The following is a 27588-nucleotide window of genomic DNA, read 5'->3' on the forward strand; positions in this document are numbered from 1 at the left end:
AAAAAGCTGTCATTTTACAAGAATAAAGTAAAAATATTAAAAGTAAACTGCCGTATTCCAAAAAAGTCGCAATTTTATGAGAATAAACTATAAATAAACCATTTTGGTAGCATAGAGTTGAGATGTTAACTTATTTTTATTTATTTATTTGTAAATTTCTAATATTATGAGACACAAGCAAAAGAAAATGAAGTTGTAATTTTTGGAAAATTAGGTTGGGGGAAAAAGTTAGAATTTTATGGGAATAAAGTCAGAATTACGAGAAGAAAATTTACAAGAAAAAAGCTGAAATAGTTGGCAAATATAACAAAAAAAACCATCTGTAATTTTACGAGAATAAAGTCAAAATATTAAAAGTAAAAAGTCGTATTGTAACGAGAAAAAAGTTGCAATTTTACAACAATAAGCTGGTCATATTATGAGGACAAAGAAAAAATGTTATTTTTTTGTAAAGTCGTAATATTATGCAAATCAAACAAAACAACAAATAAAGTTGTAATTTTTGAATATTAGGTTGGGGAAAATGTTACAATAGTATGGGAATGCAGTCAGCCAAGGGTGCATGAGATCCGCCCGGAGTTCCTTACGGCCCCCTGACACGACTCTGCAGCACTGCGAGGGCGCCAGGCGGTGCCTGGTAGACCGGGGTGGTGGCCCCTGGACCGTAGGGGGTGTTCCAACTATGGTGGGATCACACTCCTCAGCCTTCCTGGTAAGATCTATTCGGGGTTCTGGAGAAGAGGATCTGCCGGATAGTTGAATCTTGGCGGATTCAGGAGGAGCGGTGTGGTTTTTGTCCTGGTCGTGGAACTGTGGACCAACTCTACACTCTTGGCAGGGTGCGTGGGGGTGCATGGGAGTTTGCCCAACCAGTCCACACGTGTTTTGTAGACTTGGAGATGGCATTTGACTGTGTTCCTCGAGGAATCCTGTGGGGTACCGGACCACCTAATTCAGGCAGTCTGGCAATAAGTCGGACCCGTTTCCAGTGAGGGTTGGACTACGCCAGGGCTGCCCTTTGTCACCGATTCTAATTTTTAGGCGGTTTGGTGCCTACAGGATTGGGTCTCTGCTTTTTGCAGATGATGTGGTCCTGCTGGCTTCATCGGGCCGTGACCTTCAACCCTCACTGGATCAGTTCGCGGCCGGGATGAGAATGGAGTGGAGTGCCATCCCTGGGTCAGGGATGAGATCCTGGAGTTTACATACCTCAGCGTCTTGTTCACGAGTGAGGGAAGGATGGAACACGAGATCAACAGGCGGATTGGTGCGGTGTCTGCAGTGATGCGGACTCTGCATCGGTCCGTTGTGGTGAAGAGGCAGCTGAGTCGAAAGGCAAAGCTCTAAATTTACCGACTGACCTACGTTCCTACCCTCACCTATGGTCATGAGCTTTTGGTAGTACCCGGAAGGACGGGATCGCGGGTACAAGTGACCGAAATGAGTTTTCTCTATACAGGGGTCTGTCTCCCTGAGCGATAAGGTGAGAAGCACTGTCATCTGGGAGATCCTTCCATGTTCCTCCACAGTGAAAGGAGCCAGATGAGGTGGTTTGTGCATCTGGTCAGGATGCCTACCGGACGCCTCCTTGGGGAGGTGTTCAGGTCAGGTCTGACCGGTAGGAGGCCTCTGGGAAGACCCGGGACACATTGGAGAGACTATTTCTCTCAAGTGGCCTGGGAATGTCGGGGGATCCGCCTGGAGGAGCTGGAGGAAGTAGCTGGGGACAGGGAAGTCTGGGCTTCCCTGCTTAGGCTGCTGCCCCCGTGACCCGACCTCGGATAAGCGGAAGAAGATGGATGGATGGAACAGCAAAAAGGAAAAATGAACAAAGGGTGAAGGTGATGCTAATAATACACTTTCTTAATGTCACAAGCAAGATGGAGCTGCTTGTGTGAGTGCTTGTAGACGGGGGGGGGGCGCTGCTCGTTGAGAAGAGCAATACGTGCTTTTGTGTTTGTCTCCAAAAGTGTCCAATAAGACCAGAAAACTCACTAGAAATGTCGCCGGTACCATTTTTTTGTACGTCAGCGGGGTCGGAATTCTCGCCAAATATAGCAACAAAGTGGCTAAGTTGGCAACATCGTTCCCTCCTGCTACCTCTTCTTCTTTTCTGGCAGACTGGGTGCCTACGAGGTGATTCATTGAGTCAGAAGTGCGTCCCATTACTTTTGTCCACGTGGTACAGTTTGCATTCCTTTGCATTTCTTTCATCCTCCAAACGAGCGCGTTTAAACATTCACCGGCAGCGTCTCGGTTAGTCCTTCAAGTTGATGAACGACAGGAAAGCCAAACCTAAACTTGAGAGGGCGGCACGGGTTTACACTCCTCTGCGGGGTGAAACCGGTTTTAAACTTCAAGCACATCTTCGACGCGCACCGTCTGTCGAGTCTTTGCCTCAAAAATGGTCACTATAGAGGTTCCGAAGGAGCCAATCGGGATTCGATCTGCATCGGGTAGCCATGTAAACGCTGCATGACCTCACGTCCGTCTGCAGGAAGGTGGCCTGCCGTGATAATCCCCGACCTCTCATGTGCATAATCCCTGTGCATAAAAACATGACCCACATGTGCACTGATGCTGACTCTCTCTCCCTCTCTCTCTCTCTCTCTCACTGTGTGTGTGTGTGTGTGTGTGTGTGTGTGTGTGTGTGTGTGTGTGTGTGTGTAGGAGCGTGCGTCCACGAAGGATCCCTGCATGCGGTAGGTCTTCTTATTTCTTCACCACTGCGATGATGAATGCATTTCCAAGGCTGAGAGGGCTGCTTGCTCATGAATTATTCATGAATGAGGGGGTGTGTCTTTAAATGTAAACAGGAAGTAGAAAATGTATACCTTACAGAGTGACGCTGCACATCCTCTGCCGTGCACGTTTGTCATTTATAATGCATACAGCACGCGTGCACGACACACACACACACACACACACACACACACACACACACTGTATTACTGTGTACCGTGATTCAAGTCTTCAGTCTTTTCAAAGTAAAAGCACGGTATAATGTCCAGTCTTTTTAGTCCTTGAGCCATGAAGAGCAGAAGTGAAATCACTTTAGAAAAAGATCCGATCTGACTTTAAAGGCCTCTAAGGGCGCTCGTCAGCTGTTCCCTGGGAGAATAAACCCCCCACCCCCCGCACCCAGGCCGTGTAATTAGGGCGGAAGGAGCGAGACGGGACATACCTGTGACGGCGTGAGGACACATCCTGACGCTTTTGAAGACGTTTGTGGGAACATGTTAAGAACAGCACAGGAGGGGCTTGGCGGCGGTGGCGGTGGTGGTGGTGGGGGGGTGGGGTGTGGCAGGGACACAGGTGGGATGTTCCGGCATGTTCCAACACAGTCCATAAGGACATTCTGGAGTTCAAAGACAAGAAGAAGAAGAGGAAGTGTTCTCCCCGCGGCGCAGGAACAAACGGAAAGAAAAAGAAAGCGGAGATGAAAGTGCAGAGACTTTAGCGCTTCTAAAGTGTCAAACATTAAAAGACAGAAAGAAAAACAGATGTCGAACCCCAGAAACACAAACTCACTTATTCCTGGGCTTGGCCATCGTTTCAATTTGAACGATTCCGGTTCTGATTCTGATACCTCGTTTCGATTTCCGGTTCCTAACGATTCTTGATTCCGATGCTTTTAAGAGGCAGAGTCATAAAAGTTTGCGTGGTTTAAATGTGGGCGCTCACCACAATTATTTTTGGATGAAATGTTTGGACTTCTTCATTTTTTTTACACTGTTGTTTATGTGTTAGTGAGTATGTGATGCTATTGCCTGTGTGATGCCCTATTCCAGGTTCATACTTATTCATTCCAGGTTCGTAGTCATTTATCCCAGGTTCATACTGACCTAGTCCCCTATTCCCTGTTCATGCTTACTTATTCCAATTTCGTAGTTGTGCATCCCGGGATTATACTTACCTATTCCAGGTTCACACCCACCTGTTCCAGGATTATACCTACCTATTGGTTTTTCCCAGGTTCATACTTACTCATTCCCCTATTACTTACTTATTTCAGGTTCATACTTACCTATTCCAGATCCATACTTATTTATTCCAGGTTCGTAGTAATTTATCCCAGGTTCATACTGACCTAGTCCCCTATTCCCTGTCCATGCTTACTTATTCCAATTTCGTAGTTGTGCATCCCGGGATTATACTTACCTATTCCAGGTTCACACCCACCTGTTCCAGGATTATACCTACCTATTGGTTTTTCCCAGGTTCATACTTACTCATTCCCCTATTACTTACTTATTTCAGGTTCATACTTACCTATTCCAGATCCATACTTATTTATTCCAGGTTCGTAGTAATTTATCCCAGGTTCATACTGACCTAGTCCCCTATTCCCTGTCCATGCTTACTTATTCCAATTTCGTAGTTGTGCATCCCGGGTTTATACTTACCTATTCCAGGTTCACACCCACCTGTTCCAGGATTATACCTACCTATTCCCATATTCCAGGTCTATACTTACTTATCCCAGGTTCGTACTTACCTATTTTCGGTTTATACTTGCCTATTCCAGGTTCATACAGGTTCATTCCAGGTTCACACTTAGGTATTCCAGGTTCACACCTATTTGTTCCTGGTTCATACTTACCTATTCCTGGTTCGTATTTAGTTATTCCAGTTCACACATACATACGTATTCCAGGTTCATATTTACCAATTTCAAGGATCATATTTACAGTACGCATTCCAGATTCATATGTATTTTTCCCATGTTCATACTTACATATTCCAGGTTCATGCCTATTCCCCTATTCCAGATTCAAACTTACTTATTCGAGGTCTGTAGTTATTTATCCCAGGTTTGCACTTACCTGTTCCCGTATTTCAGGTTCATACTTACTCCTTCCTCATTCATTCTTAGTTATTCCAGGTTCACACCCACTTGTTCCTGGTTCACATTTACTTACTCCTGGTTTATATTTACTTATTCCAGTTCACACATACTTATTCCAGATTCGCAGTTACGGATTCCAGCTTCATGCTTACCTTTTCAAGGTTTATATTTGCTTATCCCAGGTTCTTATTCTAGGTTTACACTTACTGTACGTATTCCGGGTTCTTACTTACTTATCCCAGGGTTGTACTTACCTATTCCAGGTTCCTACTTACTAATCCCGGGTTGGCATTTCCTTTTCCAGACTTGTACTTATCCCAGGTCCATACTTACTTATTCTAGGTTCACACTTACAGTACCTATTACAAGTCCATACTTACAGTACTTATCCCAGTTTCATACTTACTTATTCCAGGTCCCACACCACTTTCTGCTCGCACTCGCACCCTCGCTGACATTTTCGCAAATGTCACTCAACAGCCAGCCAGCAGGCTGCTGAATGCTGATCTTCATCTCTAACAAGATCTGCAAAGTTCACGGCAACGTCTGCTAAGCAAACGTCAAACTCACTGGCCGCCCTGACAACATTAATAGAGGATCTTTGACTAGCCTTTTAGCAGTTGGTCCTTCAAAGTAGCACTGCGCTTCTGTTATATAGAGGACCTTTGACTAGTGTTTTAGTGGTAGACTCCTAAAAACAGCAGCACGCTCCTGTCATACGTAGAGGACCTTTGACTTGCGTCTCAGCCGTTGGTCCTTAAAAACAGCATGGCACTTTTGTTTTATAGAGAGAAGTTTTGACTAGTGTTTTAGTAGTATGAACAGAATAAGATTTTCATTGCATGGTATAACTGCTGTTTTACCATGCACATGACAATAAAACTCTTGAATCTTGAATCTTGAATCTTGAGTAGTAGATTCCCAACAACAGCCCTGTTATATTAAGGATTTTTGACTTGGGCTTTAGTGGTAGATTCCTAAAAACAGCAGCACACCCCTGTCATATATAAAGGATCTTTGACCAGCATTTTTGCAGTTGGTCAATAAAAACAGCACTGCACTTCTGTTATATAGAAGATCTTTGACTAGTGTTTTAGGAGTAAATTCTTAAAAACTGCACTGCACTTCTGTTATATAGAGGATCTTTGACTAGCCTTTTAGCAGTTGGCCATTAAAAACAGCACATCACTTCTGTTATTTAGAGGATCTTTGACTAGCGTTTTAGCAGTAGTCACATATATAGGATCTTTGATTTTCATTTTAGCAATTGTTCCTTAAAAACAACAAAACAGTCTTGTCATATATATACATATAGGATCTATGACTAGTGTTTTGGCAGTTGTTCCTTAAAAACAGCACAACACTTCTGTTATATAGAGGATCTTTGACTAGTGTTTTAGTGGTAGATTCCTAAAAACAGCAGAGAGCTCTTGTCACATATAGAGGATCTTTGACTAGTGTTTTAGTGGTAGACTCCTAAAAACAGCACTGCACTCCTGTTATATTGAGGATGGTTGACTAGTGTTTTAGTGGTAGATTCCTAAAAACAGCAGAGAGCTCTTGTCACATATAGAGGATCTTTGACTGACATTTTAACAATTGGTCCTTAAAAACAGTCAAACGCTCCTGTCATATATAGAGCATCTTTGACTAGTCTTTTAGCAGTTGTTCCTTAAAAACAGCAAAGCACTTCTGTTATATTGAGGATCTTTGACTCGTGTTTTAGTAGTAGATTCATTAAAAAAGCAGTGTGTGCCTGCCATAATTAGAGGATCCTCGACTAGTGTTTTAGCAGTGGGTTCTTAAAAACAGCACTGCACTTCTGTTATATAGAGAATCTTTGACTAGTTTTTTAGGGGTTGGTCGTTAAAAACAGAACTGCACTTCTGTTGTAGCTCCTGTCAGATATAGAGTATATTTTGTGTTTTAGCAATTGGTCCTTAAAACAGCAAAGCGAGGTTGCCATATATAGAGGATCTTAGACTAGTGTTTTAGCAGTAGATTCCTAAAAACAGCAGAGAGCTCCTGTCACATATCAATTATATTTGTATAGAGGATCTTAGACTAGTGTTTTAGCAGTAGATTCCTAAAAACAGCAGAGAGCTCCTGTCACATATAGATTATCTTTGTCTGGCGTTTTATCAATTGGTTCTTAAAAACAGCAAAACGCTCTTATCATATAAAGAGGATCTTTGACTTGTGTTTTAGTGGTAGATTCCTAAAATCAGCAGCACGCTCCTGTCATATACAGAGGATCTTTGATTTGCGTTTCAGCAGTTGGTCCTTAAAAACAGCACTGCACTTCTGTTGTATAGAGGATCTTTGGCTCGTGTTTTAGTAGTAGATTCCTAAAAGCAGCACAACACGTCTGTTATGTAGAGTATCTTTGAATAGATTTTTAGCAATTGGTCCTTAAAAACAGCACAGAGCTCCTGTCATGTAGAGGATCTTTGACTTGAGTTTTCAGCAGTTGGCCCTGAAAGACAACAAAGTGCTCCTGTCACTGACAGAGGATCTTTGACTAGCGTATCAGCAGCAGTGATTCCTGTGCCGTCTTCCTGGTGGTCTCAGGTCAGACGTGTGAGTTTTGTGGAATGCGTCACGTGATTCTCCTCATGTTACATCCTATTGTTCCTAAAAAGACTTAAGAAGGACAGGAATGGTTGCCATGGCCGCGTACTACACACGAGCTGACAGACGCAATGACGCCGCCACAAATACATCAGCCGTGTAGCGCCACGTCCAAATATATCACCTGCCCCCTCCAGGCTGGAATTCCTGGCATTTGCGAGTCGGGAGTCGTACGGAATAGAAATGCAGGACGCCGCATGGCTTGGAACTGATGACAACATGACATCACTTCCTGTCACCATCATTAGTTAGATCATGAGCTATCTGGCTAGCTTGCTAACTATGCTACAATATATGTTTGCTGTTTGACTCGTTTGTTCATTGGATAATTAACTATAGCCAGCTAGCTAATACTGTACATAGGCTCTTGCTTGCTAACTATAATATATGTTACATTTGCTGTTTGACAAATTTGATTATTGGATTGTGAACTATAGCTAGCTAGCTATCAGGCTACGGCGTGCTAACTATGTTACATTTGCTGTTTTTGATGCCTTTGTTCACACTGTACTTGTTTTGCTTTTTTGTTAGCTTGCCAGCGTAATTGGCAATCCAATATGGCGACGGTAGCTAGGGTCAAATGTCATATCAGTAAATGGAGTATTTGATCTTTCTAAAAAGAAAAAAAAAAAGTTGTTAATGCATTTTGGGGAATACCGAGAGGCTGGATGAGTTCACATCCAAAATGCGCCCTTGCAGCCGCGCCGCATTTACACGGTGGCGACCGTAAAAAGTGATGAAGCGATGAATGCGGCGCCGCCATTAAAGCCTGAGTGGGCCTTTTATGAGCGCATTTTCTCTTTCGCACTCATGTCGAGCACATGGTCAGTCATAGATCCAGGAAGCTTGTAAAAGTGTCACATTATGGGATTAAACACATCGATTGATCAAGACCTCTGTCAACTTTGCCGGCGATGAGTCATAGTGGTTTGAATATAGTCTGTTGTCATGGCGACCAGGGTGTTGTGCTTGATGGGGTGACCCGAGGCCACATTTGCTCCGTGTTATGCCGTCCTTATTCTTATGTACTATGTGATGTAACTCAAATATTCCAGACCAAAATTACATCTACTGGGTCGAATTTGTAGGTTATTTTTATATTCTGCGATATTCACTGCCTTAGATTTCACCGAAAGCTTCTAAAATATACTTTTAAAGCTGTTTTGTTATAAATTACATGATCTAATATCAATATTCCGCCCCAAATTGTCCTCAGCTGGGTTGAATAGTTAGGTTATTTTTATATTCTGCTATATTTGCCAACTTACATTTCACCAAAAGCTTCTAAAATATACATTTAAAGAGCTTTTGCGACATATTACGTGACGTAACTCAAATATTCCAAACCAAAATGCCATCTGCTGGTTTGAATATGTATGTTATTTTTATATTCGTCGATATTTAGGAGCTTTGATTTCACCAACAGCTTCTAAAATATACTTTTAAAGCTCTTTCATGACATATTACGTGACATAACTTAAATATGCCCAACCAAAATGTTGTCTGCTGGGTTGAATGCGAAGGTTATTTTTACATTCTGCAATATTTACCAGCTTTTATTTCACCAAAAGCTCTTAAATTATGCTTTTAAAGAGCTTTTGCGACATATTACGTGACGTAACTCAAATATTCCAAATCAAAATGCCATCTGCTGGGTTGAATGCCTATGTTATTTTTATATTCTGCTGTATTCACTGCCTTAGATTTGGCCAAAAGCTTCTAAAATATACTTTTAAAGCTCTTTCATGTCATTTTACATGACATAACTCAAAGATTCCAAACCAAACTGGCGTCTGCTGGGTACAATGCATAGGTTATTTTTGTATTCAGCTAGATTTACCATCTTAGATTTCACCAAAAGCTTCTAAATTATACTTTCAAAGAGCTTTTGTGACATGAAATCAAAATCAAAATGTCAGCAGCTGTGTAGAATCTATAGTTTTACCAGCTTAGATTTCACCGAAAGCTTCTAAATTCTGCTTTTAAAGTGCTTTCCTAACGTAGTATGTTAAATAGCCTTAATCCAAAATCCATTTTTCCCCTCAAAATTCCACCCACAACACCCCATAATGACAACATGAAAAAGTTGTTTTGTGATTTTGATAAATTTATTAAAAATAAAGAGAGAGAGAAAAGGCTGTGGATCTTTTTGTTTTTTAAACTTTTTAATTCATTTGCAAAAATTAAGAACATTTTTTTTTCATGTTGTCATTAAGGGTTGTTGTGAGTAGAATTTTGAGGGGAAAAATTAATTTCATCTATTTTGGAATAAGGCCACCCCATAACAAAACGTGGGAGGAAAAGAAGTGACGTGCTGTCAATACTTTCCGAATGCAAGAAATGGAAATTGGAAATTCAAATGCAAATTAATTTATAAACATTATTTAATATTGTTTTTTAATATAATATATATATATATATATAATAAATATAATAAATATTATATATATATATTTCTTCATGATTTGTATTTATTTTTTGTATTTTTCGTAACACTCACAAGATGATGTTATAATCCCGAGCACACAATCCCTAAAACGTATTCATATGGCTTTTACGTTTTTTGGTGCAAGAGGCAAAAAGAGGTGATGATGCAACTTCACACTAATAGATGTCACTTTCAGAGCACTTTTAAACCATCAAAACGGCCACAAGGTGGCAGAAGTGCATTTCATAATAGCTCGGCATGTGAATTTGACTGGAAAAAACACACACGACAGCAAGGAGGAAGTGGAAGAACACGGAGTGTAGCATGCACGAGTTACGCATTGTAGGGAAATTTTAACACATGCACACACACACAAACACACACACACACACTATGCACACGCATAGTTCCGTTCCAAATGTGAAAATTGTAAATAGTTCATGGTGTTATATTTGTAAAAAAAATCTATTTTGATGTAAAACAACCTTTTTTTTGTGTTGTTTATGTTGTGGCATAGTTGTTTAGATATTTGAGCTGTCACAAAAGCAACAACAAAAATCACAAAAAGCTGGCTTTCTTCCCTTTTTTTAGTCAGGAACTGATATTTTCCTGAAACTCACCTATGTTAAACTGCTGATGACTAAAGAACGGCAAAAGGTGGACGCAAACTTTTTTTTTTTCTGATGAAAGACAAGAGTCTAATCTTTCTTTTGGTAGCTTCCATGTTTATACGGCCGTAGAACACAATATTCTGTGTGCCTTGAAAGATCAGCCAAAATCCTCTGTAATGGTCGGTGGTGAACGGGTTGTCTTTTGAAAAAGGTCTGGGATTGAATGAGTTACGCGCCCCCCATTAGAGAAGCGGTGTTTTAACCCAACCAAACATGAGAAGTGGAGTGTATGCTGGACTTGGGAACCGGTTGTCTCTGTTCGGTTCTGACCCAAAAAAACGTCTTTTTTGTCGAGCACCCACAGCGTATGTCGTCCTTGTCCTTCTTTGAGAGTCTAAAAGTTCCTCTTTGGCGTCCCCGAAGCTGAAGCGAGCGCACTGATGTCACGAGCACTGTGGCCCAGGACGCGCACACACACACACACACACACACACACACACACTCACAAATGGATCATCAGAGGACTGTGGAGTCGCCACGTTTGAATTATTAAGTGAGCCGAGGCTGTGAAGTGCTGCTCTTTTCAAGATGCTATTAAAGCTCAGACGGCATCCCCGTTGCTTCCCAACGTCCCCGAGAGGAAGCTCCTGGGCGTGGGGTTTCATTTAACTAACATGTTTACATGACAAACAACAACCAACGGGAGCCTTCCTTCATGTTTGGACGACATCACAGAGCTGCGGAAGGGTAGTGAGAAAAGTGTCGTGTGCATGCCGGGCCACTAGTTGGCGATATCGCTTTGGAAGCACTTTTAAAAACACTAATATATATATTTTGGATTATTGCTAATATGAAGCGATGTTCTGAACTCCTGTTTCCATGCCAGTGGAGGCCTGGCGTCACTGAGACTGAACCAACAGCGCCTCTGCTGGATGCAGCCAAGTACCGCACTCTGTTGCTTCGACTTCTCGCATCAGGACGCAACCAATGCTGCACACCAGATCAAATTCATCAAAATCAGTTTATTGATTATTAGAATACACGTTACTAGTTTTACACTAAAAACGATGGTTTTCTTCCACAAAAAAAGTAATTTTAAATAATGGTTTTTACTCGCGGAAAAACCCGCCCACTAGCACATTTTCTGACAGAAAACCCAACTCATTCACTCTAAGTCGGTAATCATTTATAAATAATAATAATAAATGTGATTAAAGTGCTAAAAAAATAAAATAATTAAAAATCAAGTACATAAAATACATAGGCATTTATTAAGTGCTAACGAAATTAAATAAATAAAATATATAAAATAAATTGGCATTTGTGGGGATTTTCATTAAGTGCTAACAAAGTTAAAACAAGTAAAAATAAAATGTATAAAATACATGAAATAAATAAAATACAAAAACTAGGCATTCAGTGCTAAACAAATGAAATGAACAAAAATCAAACAAAATGTATAAAATAAATAAAATACAGAAATAAATAGGAATTTGTGGGTTTTTTGTGAAGTGCTGACCAAATTAAAATGAATTTAAAATAAAGAAAATAAGATACATAGAATAAACAGGCATTTACTAAGTGCTAACCAAATTCAAATACATGAAATAAAAATACATGAAATGCATAAAATCAATGAAATGTATAAAATAAATGGGCATTTGTAGGGCTTTTCATTAAGTGCTAACAAAATTAAAAAGAATAAAAACAAAAAAAAGGTAAATAAAATACATGAAATAAATAAAATACATCAAATAGGCATTAAGTGCTAAACAAATTAAATGAATACAAATTAAACAAAATACATAAAATATAGAAAATAAAAAGGCATTTGTGGGGTTTTCATTAAGTGCTGACAAAACTAAAATGAATAAAAATAAAGTAAATAAAATACATAAAATAAACAGGCATTTATGAATGCCAACCAAATTAAAATACATAAATACATGAAATAAAAATACATGAAATGCATACAATCACTCAAATGTATAAAATAAATGGGCATTTGTAGGGGTTTTCATTAAGTACTAACAAAATTAAAACGAATAAGAACAAAAATAAAGTAAATGAAATACATAAAATAAATTCAAGATTCAAGATTCAAGAGAGTTTTATTGTCATGTGCATAGTAAAACAGCAGTTATACCATGCAATGAAAATCTTATTCTGTTCATTCTCCCAAGAAAAGAAAGAAAACAAATGAAAGAATAAGAACATAAGAAACATAAACACATAAACATAAATACCAATAAATTAAGCAACAACAACAGAAGAGACATTAATACAAGTAAATAATACAAATAAATGAATAAATAAATAAATAAAGTGCTATGAGTGTGCGTGTGTTGCGTGTGGCGTGTGCGAGTGCTTCGTTGAGGAGCCTGATGGCCTGTGGGTAAAAGCTGTTTGCCAGCCTTGTGGTCCTGGACTTCAAACTCCTGTAGCGTCTGCCTGACGGTAGGAGTGTGAATAATGAGTGTTGTGGATGTGTGCTGTCCTTGATGAGGTTGTGTGTTCTTCGTAGGACTCTAGTTTTATAAATGTCTTGCAGTGAGGGGAGGGCTGCCCCAACAATGTTCTGTGAGGTCTTGATCACCCGCTGGAGTGCCTTCCTATCACGTGTTGTACAGTTACCGTACCAAACAGTGATGGAGGCGGTAAGGACACTTTCCATAGTGCATCTGTAGAAGCAACTCAGGATTGTGGTGGACATGCCAAATTTCCTCAGTCTTCTCAGGAAGTACAGTCTCCTTTGGGACTTCTTCAGAATTTGTTGGGTGTTGTGAGACCAGGTGAGGTCCTCGCTGATGTGTGTGCCAAGGAACTTGAAGGTTTTCACCCTCTCCACCTCAGTCTCATCAATAAACAGGGGTCTATGCGGCTCCTTTTCCCTTGTTCTTGGGTCGATGATCATCTCTTTAGTCTTATCTGTATTGAGAAGGAGATTGTTATCACGACACCAAGCTATGAGGTCCGCCACCTCTCTTCTGTATGATGTTTCAACACCACCAGTGATCAGTCCGATGACTGTAGTGTCATCCGCAAATTTAATGATGCTGGTGTTGTTCTGGGAGGCCACGCAATCGTAGGTGAAGAGCGTGTAGAGGAGTGGACTCAGCACACACCCCTGTGGGGTCCCAGTGCTCACAATTCTTGAGCTGGATGTGCGATTGTGGACTCTGACTGACTGGGGCCTGCCTGTTAGAAAGTTAAACACCCAGTTACAGAGGGAGGGTGACAGGCCAAGTGTGAGGAGCTTTTTTGTGAAATAAAACACAAATAGGCATTAAGTGCTAAACCAATTAAATGAATAAGAATTAAACAAAATACATAAAATATAGAACATAAATATGCATTTGTGGGGTTTTCATTAAGTGCTGATAAAATTAAATTGAATCAAAATAAAGTAAAATACATAAAATAGTTATTAAGTACTAAATAAATCAAATGAATACGAATCAAACAAAATATAGTAAATAAATAGGCATTTTTGAGGTTTTCGTGCTGACAAAATTAAAATGAATAAAAATAAAGTAAATAAAATACATAAACTAAACAGGCATTTATTAAGTGCCAACCAAATTAAAAGAATAGAAATCAAATATATAAAATAAATTGGCATTTGTAGGGATTTCCATTAAGCGCTAACAAGACTAAATTAATAAAAACAAAGTAAAAAAAAACATATAAAATGCATATAATAAATAAAATTAGTAAATTATATATAAGATAAATAAAATTCACTGGGGGTGTTGGAGTGTAACCAAAGCGAATAGCGGTGGTTATTGTATTTCCCTCCTCCCTGCTAGCCACCTACTGTCCCCTACTTGGGCGTCCCTGCATCGCACGCAATGATTTACAGCTGTAACGCGCCGCAACAACGTCCATTTTTGTCGCTCACGGTACGAGAAGTTCCTTTTTAGTGTTTGTGTCAAAGCACTGCAGCCCTAAAGATGCAAGACTGAGAGCACTGAAAGAGTACAGAAGTAATAACCTTGTTGCTGTCAAGCTGTTGTGATAGCGCTGTCGTGTCGGCACAAGGAAAAAAAAGGAACTTTTTGTACAGTTTGTAATTTGGAGAGAATAAAAAAACTGCCACAGACACACTCGGGCTTTGCTGTGTTGACAGAATCTTGAATTGAAGACCTCACAAAAGCTTTCATGAATGCTTCCTGGGATGCAGCGTGGAGAGGGAGGGGGGATTCAGAATGGAGACTGTACCTTGTGTGGCATTAACGTCGCATCAACATGGTGCGTTCACTGACTCGTACCTCTGTGCGTTGGATCCGTTGTCTGGGATTTACACGACAAATCGGCCGTGGACGTTGCGTTTTAAAGAGTAATTTGATAACATCTCCGTGCACATGCCCTCGGCAGCTTCATTTTTGTTGTAGCCAATCAGACACGCGAAGAAAGCCATTTCTGGAAAAGACATTAACAGTAACGGTGACGTTAAGGGGACTCCAATGATAATTAAGCAGCCTCAGTAACAGTTTTAGTTGTCACAAATCATTTTAAAAATATATAGTAAATATCAAATAAAAATGAAGTGAAGAATTATTAAATATTAAAATGTAATTAAAATGAAAATATGTTTTTTTAAAAAGCATAGTTAGTTGTTCAAAATATTACAATGAAATAAAAAATATTAATAAAAGACATACAGCAGTTATTTCACACACAAAATCAAAATATGTCTATATATATATATATATATATAGAGAGAGAGAGAGAGAGAGAGAGAGAGAGAGACAGAGAGAGAGCAGTTACTCATTTAAAAATATTCCACTTAAATCTAAATAAAATTCAATGTTTTTCAATAAAATACAGTTGCATTACAAATAATGAAAAAAGTTATAGTCTATATGAAATAAAAAGGAATTATCAAACAACAATATCAAATAAAAAGCACAGATTAGTTAGTACAGTAGACGCCCCTACAACGTAAATAATGCGTTCCGAGAACCTTTATGTTATAGGGTTTTTATGTTATAGGAAGCGTAAAATAAATGTAAATAGCCTAATCCGTTCCAAGATCTTCCCAAACTCACCCCTTTGGCACTTCAAAATATTCAAAGTCCACCAAATATGGTGGGAAAATATAAGAAAACGTTAGCATAAACATAGTAGAATAACATTCCAATATAAAATAAGGTAATCAATAATATTACTGTAAATGAATAAAACTGAAAAACAAAAACAATCCTACCGTTCACGAGATGTCTTGATCAGGAGCGCAAGTGGAGGCAGGAAGGAGGAGGAGGACTAGCCTGAGTCGAAACGCGACTCAAAGAGTCTAAGAGTCATCTGGTCTCACAGACAAACGCACACGCACTACACGATAATGCTGTGTGCAACATTTTCATTTGTAACTTAACTTCATTGTTTAGGTTAGTATCAGGGGGACTACGAAGAGGAAGGAGGTTGAAGGGAGAAGCCTGTCTCTCACACAAACTCACGTACCTGCTGGATAATTCAGCCAATGAGATGAGAGCGTAGGCGGCGCCTCCAAAATCAGCCAATGAGAGTGTGAAGCGTCAGAAGGCATCACAAAGTGTTAGTCTGAACTTGCACCGACTTGAGGCATTAATAAAGTTGATTGAAAAAAATACAAAAAGACTTGCACCGACTTGACGCTTTACGTTCTATGGAATTTCTTCTGTAATACGAAGCAAAAACTTGACATAAATTCTTTATGTTCAGTGGAATTTACGTAAAAGGAGGTTTACGTTATGCGAGGTACTACTGTAATTAAAAACATTATAATTAAAGCAAAATAAAAAAAATATATAAAAATCTCTCTCTCTCTCTCTCTCTCTCTCTCTATATATATATATATATATATATATATATACAGTATGTATATATAAAAATACAAAATAAAATAAATAAAAATAAACTAAATAAAAATAAAAAATTGTAAAAATAAATGGAGTCAACGTTTAGCAAAAGATTGCAGATTTTTGTTCAATAAAAGAGTATTTCCAAGGTTTTAGTGACTTTTTATCTGAGTTCATTGAACAAAATACATAATAACAAAAATTATTACGGTTAAATCAAAATAAAATCATTAAATCATCAAATAAAAGTATTAAATAAAAATCATAGAGCAGTTACAGTTACTTATTTAAAAATAGTATGCTTAATTAAAAAATAAAGTATAAAGTATAAAATTGTCACATGTTGGACATAATCTGAAATAATAAGCATGAAAAAATATAATATATAAAATTATATATATATATATATATATATATATATATATATATATATATATATTCTAAATAAAAATATGTAAAAATTTCATCTTACAAACAACATTAAACTCATCACACAGCAACTAACAGTCAAACGTTATACCTCATAAATATAGAAGCATGTATCAATACGAGTTTTATATGTAAAAAAACCCCAACATTTTAAAGTGTTCCCATAATGCATTATGTTTGAGAGAACCATTTCATCGGAGGAGAGCATAGAGCGCATAGAAAATGGCGCCGCATGGAAGCTGAGATGGAAGCTGACATCATTGCAGCTCCCCAACGAATGTGTTGCTCAGACACAATGCCTTATCGGAAAACTTTAAAATATTGGGGTTTTTAAACATTTTAACGTCATCTTGGGACATGTTGGTATATTTGCATATGCACTTTTGAGTATTAAGTTGCTGTGTGATGAATTTAGTGTTGTCGGTAAAGATGCCACCGTGAGTCAGCCTGTTGTTGTACTGGTATACATACTGACCTCCAAGAAGGAGCTATCGTTCCATCAGTGACACAGTATTTAACCAATTAGTAGTACTTCTGAAGCCGTAAATTAGCCGCACCGCTGTTTAAGCCGCAGGGTTCAAAGTTTAAGAAAAAAGTAGCGGCTTATATATAAATCATATATGAGAACAAGTCCCAGGACCAGCCAAACCATGACAAAAAGTGCGACTTATAGTCCGGAAAATACGGTAAATACGAAATCAACATTTGTTTACAAAAGATTGAAGGTCTGAGTCGAAGAAAAGAGCTTTTTAATGCTTTTAGTGACTTTTTGTGAGGACTTTCAAACCTGTGTTGCCATGTTTTCATCGTCATTTCAACAAAACCTCTTTGCTGCCACTGCACCTCAGGCTTACTGATAAAAATATGTTGTAAACATAAAAAAAATATGTTTCCTGAAGCTCCCGAGGGTCTTTTGTGGAGCGTGTCCCCGCTAAAGGGTCCAAATGGGAGCCCACCACTGCTCCCTGGACTGGAACTAAGCTCCCACCCTCTCGTCGGCACTCTTTAGAGGGGAGTGGGAGGCGTGGGGGGGACGGGGGGCACGATGAAGTGGTGCAGCCTTTGGCAAGCAACCAGCCGCTGGGCAGATAAACAAGCTAGCCCCGCACCCCCCCCCCCCCCCCCCCCCCAAACAGCCGACCCTGCAGGCTATTCCGCTTGTGGCCTCCCCACTGAAGGTCCATGAGGTCTTTTGTGTGCCACTCCATTCACAACGTTTGATTCCTCAAGCTTCTTATCTGTGAATGCCAGCCTGAGAACCCCCCGCACCAGGGCCCCCCCCCCCCAATTCCCCAGGAAACAACCATAAGTTTGGTCTTCCTCGCTCCACTACTTCTTCTTCTTCTTCTTCTTCTTCTTTGGCTGTCAGGGCTACAAGTGTTCCCACAGTGAAGTGAAGCACATCCAGGACACAACAAGCCTCCTTTCCTTGCCCACTACCCCCCCCCCAGCTGTCCATCCTAGAGGGGGAACGCGGGCGTCCTCAAAGCAAGGAGAGACGCTTCCATAATTAATTCTCCTTTTTTTTCCTGTCTGCCAGCGAGAATTGAAGGACTTGAAAGCGGCAGGGAGGGATTTCTCTCTCCAGTCGCACAATCTCACGCTGTCATTTCAAAGCTTATTATTTTCATTTTATTTTTTAACAACCCTTTACTGAAAAACCACCATAGCGAGGTTTATTGTATTATCTAGCATGTTATAAAATAATAACACAATATTAATACAACTCTTTCCATGGATTTAGTTGCTTTTTTTGTATGTATAAATCATATTTACAAAAAATATTATAAACGTTTATTCGCAAATAAAAAATACATTCATTTTAATGCTATTATAAGCATAGATTTTATTTCAAAACTGCCTGCATTTAAATAAAATTGTCTAATAATACTACTAATAATAAGAATAGTAATAATAATAATTTAATATATGTGTAAAATATTCACAAATAAAAATACACACATAGTTTTTTATTTTAATAATTAAATATTAATAAACCATACATTTGTCTAATAATAATACTCATAATTATCAGATAGATGTATTGAATATTCTTAAATTTATTTAACATATTCATAGATTTATGTTAAAAATGCCTGCATTTTTGTATAAAAATATAATAATAGTAATAATAATAATAATAATACAAATAATAATAATAAGAAGAAGAAGAAGAAGAAGAATAGTAATAATAATTTAATATATTTGTAAAATATTCACAAATAAAAATACACACATATAGTTTTTTATTTTAATAATTAAATATTAATAAACCATACATTTGTCTAATAATAATACTCATAATAATCAGATAGATGTATTGAATATTCTTAAATTTATTTAATATATTCATAGATTTGTTAAAAATGCCTGCATTTTTGTATAAAATATAATAATAATAATAATAATAATAATAATATAGTGCATGTATGAAATATTCATAAATAAAAACACGTTATTATTAATACTATTATATCCACAGATTCATTTTCAAAATTCCCTGCATTTTTCTGTGTATGAAAATGATAATTTCAAAGAAATTAGATTTCATTATAATAACTGTATTAATAATATAAACATAAAAAAATATATATACAACAATAATAATAATAAATGCACAGCAGTATTTGTCTGTGTACGTAAATATGAATTAAATATGCATTTGTAATAATAATAATAACCAAATACACCAAGTATTCGTAGATATACGTTCACATGCTTTCTTTATTCTGAAATACTGATGAACATAAAAGAAAGGAACATGAATGAAGCAATCGTGACATGAATGACGTCAGTCGAGAATAAACGTTCACGTGCTGCGTTGATGGCGTGACTCTTCGTCTCGAGCGTTTGCACACAGAAGAAAAACATTTCGGGGGGAGAAAGCATTGATATTGATTTGAAGCTCGGACCAAACTATACTTCTCTTTTCTATGGAAGCATGACTCACTCGCTTGAACGCTCCCGCTCTTGACAAGAGTCGTGCTGCGTTCATGTGCTGGGAGAAAGTGGGACGTCTGGGCTTGTTTTTTGTGACCTCCTGGTTGACTTCATGCTGTGTTTTTTTTCTCTTTTGGAGGAAAAAAGAGAACAAAAGACAGAATGAAGATGAAAATGTGAATTTCCGTCTTCTGGTGTGAGCTCGCCTCTTGTTTTCCCGGCAGGAAGTTGGCTTCCTTCCCGTGAGGAGCGGAAAGTGCGGCGTGATTAGTCGTCTCATCGAGTCACATGTTTTTTCTCCCCGGTGGAAATTGTCAGCGAGCAGATGAATGTTCCGCCTTCAGGCCTCAGACCTGTCGGAGGGCCACCCGTGCCGCTTGACGACTTCATCCTCCTTAGAAGCTGCGATATGTTGCCGCCCTCAGCAGAAAGACGAGACGCTTTCCCGTCTCGAAGGATGCTGCGGTTGCAACAACGCCGCCGCCGCCGTGGCTGAGAGGAGCGGAAGAGAAAAGTTTTGATGGGAGGATTGATCTTAGGCTGCGCGTCTCGTTCATAAGCTGACGATCGACCGATTTGCTTTTAGACATAACCCCCCCAGCGTGTCCTCGGTCTGCTGCGGGGGCTCCTGACAGTCACGTCAAGTCCCTACGTGGTCTTTTGGTTAAAACTCTCCAGGCCGGGAATGAGCTCCTGCCCCAAGTGGGGGAGTACCTCGAGGGGTCTGGTTCACCAATGAGGGAAGGATGCGACGCAGACGAGTGCGGCGTCTGCAGAGATGCGGATCGGTCCGTTGTGGCGAAGAGGGCGCGGAGCCGAAAGCCAAAGCTCCCATTTTACCAGGCGATCTACGTTCCCAAAGACCGCGACCAAAAGAGATCACAGATCGGCTGAAATGAGTTTCCTCCGGAGGGTGGATGGACTCACCCCACTCTCGGTCGTCCGAGAGGGGATCGGAGTACAGCCGCTGCTCCGTCACAAGTGGCTCGGGCATCTAGTCCGGGTGCCTCCTGGACGCCTCCCTGGTGGGGTGTTCTGGGCATGCCCAGCCGGGAGGAGGCCCCAGGGTAGATCCAGGACCCACTGGAGGGATGATGTCTCACACCATGGTGTGCTACCGGTGGAACTGGAAGAGGTGGCCGGAGACCGGGAAGTCTGGGCTTCCCGACCGAGACTGCTGCCCCCGCGACCCGGACCCGGATAAGCAGGAAAAACATGGAATGGTCGACAATGATCGATGGTTGACAAGAATCAGCAAGAACCGTGTGTCCTCGCTGTGGTCGATTGTCATTGTCGGACAAAGCTCATGCGAAAAGGAATATCGTAGCGAACAGAGACATCGCTGTGTCACCCCTTGAGGTGAAAGGTGGTATTACAAGTAGATGGTTTCCTGGAAAAACGCACTAAAGAGTGGTGCGTTCAAGGCATTCGGCAATTCGCTGTATCTGACCATACGGCACGAGCTAACAGCCTTCAGTTCCGTCCGCAGTGGTCAGCGGTCCCCATTGGACAGCAAGTGAGCAAGCAGCCGGGTTGTCATGGCGACAGCGCCGGTCAAAAGAGACGGGTCTTCGCTCCTTGCTTAAGCGAGCGGCGTGGCCTTTGCAAAGGTCCCTTTCATCACTCTGCGCTAACGAGATTTGCTCTCTTCAAAGCGGCCGCGCTGTGAACCGGGCGCTCTCGTCACGTCCGTCACGTCGCGTCGCCTCGCGTCTGTTCGCCTTTTTTAATGAGGTCCGCAAAGAAAGCGGGGGAAAAGGCAGCAAAGGAGCCAGCATGAAACCTCGCCGTGCACTCTGCTCTGTTTGGATGACCTTCGGCCTCCGCTCAGTGGATCAGCGAGTCTCAACTCGTCTTCCGACTTGGCAACGCTGGCTTTGTCTCTTCGTTCCGCCTCTGGAGCAACTCTAGCTTCACGTTAAGCCTGGAGCTTGTTTTTAGTGGTGATGATGAATGCGGCCTCAGGGAGGAAGGACAATTAGTGATGTTTTGAAAATAGCATCACTGTGCTCTTTGTGAGCACTCCTTGGCTCTCTGCTCACTTTAATGTCGTCTCTGTTAAGTCAGCCTTTAGAACGTCGTGCCTGCTAAATACCTGAGCTTGTCTGCATTTGTACACAGAAAAAGATGGCAGCGCAACAGCCGCCACTGAAACTCACATTTAAGCCATTGTTATAGGTATATACTGTTCTTACATAGACTAGGCGCTAAGCATGCAAACAGCTAGCATGTACTTGTAGTATTGCTAGCATGCTACATTAAAATTAGCAGATTAGCATGTTTGCGATTTTCAAAGGTTACATAGACACTTAGTGTTTTTACATTGTCTGTTAGCATGTTAGCATTGTTAATATGCTCATTTTAACATGTTTGCATTTAATTATGCACTATTACGCTAGGTGTTGGCATGTCAACAGCAAACATCTTAGCATTTCTAGCATGATACCATTAGCATGCTAGCTGTTTTTGGCATTTTCAAAAGGTGTAAACTTACATAGACATTTTTATGTTAGGTGTTAGTGTGTTAACAGTTAGCATTTTAGCACTGTTAATATGCTATTTTTAACAATTAAGCCTTTTTTATTGATATAAATTTACACAAAGACTACGCGCTATTATGCTAGGTAGCATGCTAACAGCTAACATGTGAACATTGCTGGCATGCTAAAATTAGCATGTTAGAATTTTTTCTGTTTTCAAAGGTATAAACTTACATCGTGTTTTTATATTAGGTGTTAGCATGCTAACAGTTAGCATGTTAACAAGCCATTTTATAGGTATAAATTTAATCAAAAGACTAAGCACTATTATACTAGGTGTTAGCGTGCTGACAGCTAGAATGTTAGCATTTATGCCATGCTAACAATAACATGTTAGTGTTTTTGCTATTTTCAAAAGGTGTCAACCTACAAAGACAATGTTTTTATTTTAGCTGTTAGCATGCTAACGCAATTTCTCACAAAATTGCACATTCCAGTTGTTATTGTCGTTACAGTTACATGTCTCCCAATTTCAGACATAAAGCCGTGAGCGATGACGATCTGCCAGTCACTTCTAAGTTAGAAGTTGTTAGAAAGTTAATACACATCAAAGGAGAAGCTGTGATGCAAATTTTAAGATAATCAAAAGAGCTGCTCAAAAATATGATGTTACTTTTTAGTAATTGCTTATTTCACAGATTTTTAATATAAGGGTTATTTTTGTCATTTGATTTCGGTGGATCTTGAAAAGGAGCGGTCGATTAAGGGCAAGGAGCGTCCGTGGAGCGTTGTTTGAGAGCGCAACACGCAAGAAAGAAACATTAAGTGGCGCACGCAGAGCTAAATGACAAAGTGGTTAAACGTTCCTGAGGCGCCCTGCTAAGTGCTTCAATCTACGGGCGTCGCCGCGCTAACATCGACTCACATCACCAGAGCGTCGCAGCGATGTGGCGTGCTTGCATGTTTAATGCGCGCTTTGTAACCAAACAACGGCATCCTCGTCTTGTCAGCTTCCACGGATGGAAAATCACATGGCTGAAAGTTAGCGAGATTTAGGGCCAGCGAGAAATAGATGGAGATGCTATTTTTGCTTCCTGTGGGGGGGTCACAATGGCACCGACGGGCCTGGAGGGACAACAATAGCAGGCAATTACTGCCAGCCGGCGCCTCTTTGCCTCCCACGTCCGCGCACGGCGACATGAGCATCGCTTATCTGCTCCCTGGAGATAGTTCAAGCCGCCTGCGGGGCTTCTGCTCGCCGCTTGGCCTCGGCCTCCGCCGGCCGCCGTCTCGGAGCTCCCCACTGGCTGCTACACGCCTCCGACTGGCTCTCGGAGATGCAAGGAAGCCCGGCGGTCGCTTATCCTCCGCATAAACAATGTAACAAGCCTGGCTCGGGAACTCACGGCTAGCGGCTGCGATATCCTCTGTTTTTTTATAGCGATAGCAGTCAGCCAGTCCAAGGGGCGTTGGACTTACCCTAACCCTACCCTAATCCTAACCCTACCCTAATCCTAACCCTACCCTAATCCTAGCCCAATACATGTGGCCCAAATCATATTAAGGTGAATAGAAAATATACTGGACTCAGTACCGACCTCAGGACCGATTTGGTCCCATTGACTCCAATTATAACCACAATTATGACCACATGTCAGAAAAATATCGACAAATGCAACTCCATTAATCACAATCAATTATTGATCCAATCAACACTAGATTTTTGGAAAATTTTGGTTACGTTAGGTTAGGTTACGTTATGTTATGCTACGCTACGTTGGGTTAGGTTAGGTTACGTTACATTACGCTACGCTACGTTAGGTTAGGTTACGTTACATTACGCTACGTTAGGTTAGGTTAGGTTACGTTATGTTATGTTACATTACGCTAAGTTAGGTTAGGTTACGTTACGTTATGTTACGCTACGCTACATTAGGTTAGGTTAGGTTACGTTACATTACGCTACGTTAGGTTAGGTTACGTTACGTTATGTTATGTTACATTACGCTAAGTTAGGTTAGGTTACGTTACGTTATGTTACGCTACGCTACATTAGGTTAGGTTACGTTACATTACGCTACGTTAGGTTAGGTTACGTTACGTTATGTTATGTTACATTACGCTAAGTTAGGTTAGGTTACGTTACGTTATGTTACGCTACGCTACATTAGGTTAGGTTACGTTACATTACGCTACGCTACATTAGGTTAGGTTAGGTTACATTACATTACACTACGTTAGGTTAGGTTACGTTACATTATGCTACGTTAGGTTAGGTTACGTTACGTTATGTTACGTTACATTACGCTACGTTAGGTTAGGTTACGTTACGTTATGTTACGCTACGCTACGTTAGGTTAGGTTACGTTACATTACGCTACGCTACGTTAGGTTAGGTTACGTTACATTACGCTACGTTAGGTTAGGTTACGTTACGTTATGTTACGTTACATTACGCTACGTTAGGTTAGGTTAGGTTACGTTACATTACGCTACGTTAGGTTAGGTTAGGCTACGTTACGCTACATTACGTTACGTTACGTTAGATTACGCTACGTTAGGTTAGGTTACGTTAAATTAGGCTACGCTAGGTTAGGTTAGGTTAGGCTACGTTACGCTACGTTACGTTAGATTACGCTATGCTACGTTAGGTTAGGTTACGTTACGTTACATTAGGCTACGCTATGTTAGGTAAGGTTAGGCTACGCTACGCTATGTTGCGTTACGTTACGTTAGATAACGCTACGTTACGTTAGGTTAGGCTACGCTACGTTACGCTACGTTGAAAATGTAGATCATTTTAATAAAATAATAATAAAACAAATATTTATGGTTAGGCCTGAAAAGATTTCATGTGATGAAAATGAAAAAAAATACCGATATATCTCACTTTTATGAGACCGTTTTGGAACCTAATGGTAAAAAGTGTAATTTTTTGAAAAGGAGCATCAAGGGGTAAATTTCACATCTTTTTAAAATAAAAACAATATATATATTTTTTTAGCTTCTCCTGACATCTCTGGCGAAAGCCACAAGTAAAATGTGCTCGCCATGGCGAGTGTGGATTTCGATTTCAGCTATGTCGATAACCACTTCTGTCGACGCCAGTCAGCCAGTCCGAGGGCCGTCGACATAAACAGGCTCCACTGTATAAACAAACTGCACCCGCACTGTTAAACTGCACCTTCTTTTTTTAATTTTTTTTTTAGTACCCTTCGAAAGTTTTGAAACACTTTGTCATGCTATTCAATGGCAAGGTGTCTCCAAACTTTTGACTGGCACCGCAAAGTTTCTTCACCCTCTTAAAATTTGGGGAGACATTTGCCGCGTTTGAGTTTTAGAATTATTAAAAAGAGTATAGAACATGTGCTTGCGCTCCTTACCCTCGGGACCAATTTGGTCCCATTGACTCCAGTTATAACCACAAGCGGAAAAAATGGCATGTATGCTTCAGAAATGTGAACAAATATTTGCACATTTCGCTGTCGTAGCCAATGAAAAATGTCTTGCATATGTTTAGTACCCTTCAAAAGGTTAGAGACATTTTGTCATCATATTAAATGACATGCTGTCTCTAAACTTTTGACCGGCATGCATATTTTCGACAGTTTCACATGTTTAGTCTCATCCACTTCCTGATTGTCAGACGCCAGCGTTGCCTCGGCACGTTATGAGGCTGCCAGGTGACATGCAGGTGTGCAGCGGCGAACCGCCGCTTTCATCTTCCGCCTTCCCAGCACGGCTGCTCGTATAATCGCCGTGTTTTCGCCGTGCAACATCTGGACCTCAACTGCTCCCAGGTCTGCTCTCGCTGTAATTTGCGAGGGGAGCGCCGTTAAAAGCAAGGTGAATTGCACTGGTGGGAACAAAGGGACAAGGGGGCGGGGCTTGTCCTGATCTGTCATTAGGGACGATGGGGGCTGTTATCTCTCTGGCATCAACACAACGCTTGGGGTGGGAACGAGCTGATGGGACTCCTCGTGTTTGTGAGGGATCGTCTTGATCGATGGAAGGCACACATCGATCCAGAAGATAACAGTGTCCACTGGAAGACGTATCGGTCCAGATGATAACAGTGTCCACTGGAAGACGTATCGGTCCTGATGACAACAGTGTCCACTGGAAGACGTATCGGTCCAGATGACAATAGTGTCCACTGGAAGACGTATCGGTCCAGATGATAACAGTGTCCACTGGAAGACGTATCAATCCAGATGACAATAGTGTCCACTGGAAGACGTATCGGTCCAGATGACAAATGTGTCCACTGGAAGACGTATCGGTCCAAATGATAATAGTGTCCACTGGAAGACGTATCGGTCCTGATGACAACAGTGTCCACTGGAAGACGTATCGGTCCAGATGACAATAGTGTCCACTGGAAGACGTATCGGTCCAGATGATAACAGTGTCCACTGGAAGACGTATCAATCCAGATGACAATAGTGTCCACTGGAAGACGTATCGGTCCAGATGACAATAGTGTCCACTGGAAGACGTATCGGTCCAGATGATAATAGTGCCCACTGGAAGACGTATCGGTCCAGATGATAATAGTGTCCACTGGAAGACGTATCGGTCCAGATGACAATAGTGTTCCACTGGAAGACGTATCGGTCCAGATGATAATAGTGTCCGCTGGAAGACGTATCGGTCCAAATGATAATAGTGTCCACTGGAAGACGTATCGGTCCAGATGATAATAGTGTCCACTGGAAGACGTATCGGTCCAGATGATAACAGTGTCCACTGGAAGACGTATCGGTCCAGATGACAATAGTGTCCACTGGAAGACGTATCGGTCCAGATGATAATAGTGTCCACTGGAAGACGTATCGGTCCAGATGATAATAGTGCCCACTGGAAGACGTATCGGTCCTGATGATAACAGTGTCCACTGGAAGACGTATCGGTCCAGATGACAAATGTGTCCACTGGAAGACGTATCGGTCCAAATGATAATAGTGTCCACTGGAAGACGTATCGGTCCAGATGATAACAGTGTCCACTGGAAGACGTATCAGTCCAGATGATAATAGTGTCCACTGGAAGACGTATCGGTCCAAATGATAATAGTGTCCACTGGAAGACGTATCGGTCCAGATGATAACAGTGTCCACTGGAAGACGTATCAGTCCAGATGATAATAGTGTCCACTGGAAGACGTATCGGTCCAAATGATAATAGTGTCCACTGGAAGACGTATCGGTCCAGATGATAACAGTGTCCACTGGAAGACGTATCAGTCCAGATGATAATAGTGTCCACTGGAAGACGTATCGGTCCAGATGATAATAGTTTTTGTCCTTCCTTCCTTCCCGTTCTTTTTCATTCCTTCTCTTTCTCACTCTTCTCATTCTTTCCCGTCTTTCTTCTTCTT

At 40.6% G+C, this 27588-nt stretch overlaps 1 protein-coding gene across 3 annotated transcripts in view; it reads left to right on the plus strand.

The window, feature by feature from the left end:
• fras1 (Fraser extracellular matrix complex subunit 1) overlaps positions 1-27588 on the plus strand; it is a 218192-nt gene that overhangs the window by 1414 nt on the left and 189190 nt on the right. For all 3 annotated transcript variants that reach the window (XM_054775017.1, XM_054775018.1, XM_054775019.1), the window contains exon 2: positions 2671-2702. In XM_054775017.1, the coding sequence (XP_054630992.1) occupies positions 2671-2702 (32 nt within the window). The remainder of the gene's footprint in view (positions 1-2670; positions 2703-27588) is intronic.

The sequence above is a fragment of the Dunckerocampus dactyliophorus genome, chromosome 4 (assembly GCF_027744805.1).
Source record: "Dunckerocampus dactyliophorus isolate RoL2022-P2 chromosome 4, RoL_Ddac_1.1, whole genome shotgun sequence".
Lineage (NCBI taxonomy): Eukaryota > Metazoa > Chordata > Actinopteri > Syngnathiformes > Syngnathidae > Dunckerocampus > Dunckerocampus dactyliophorus.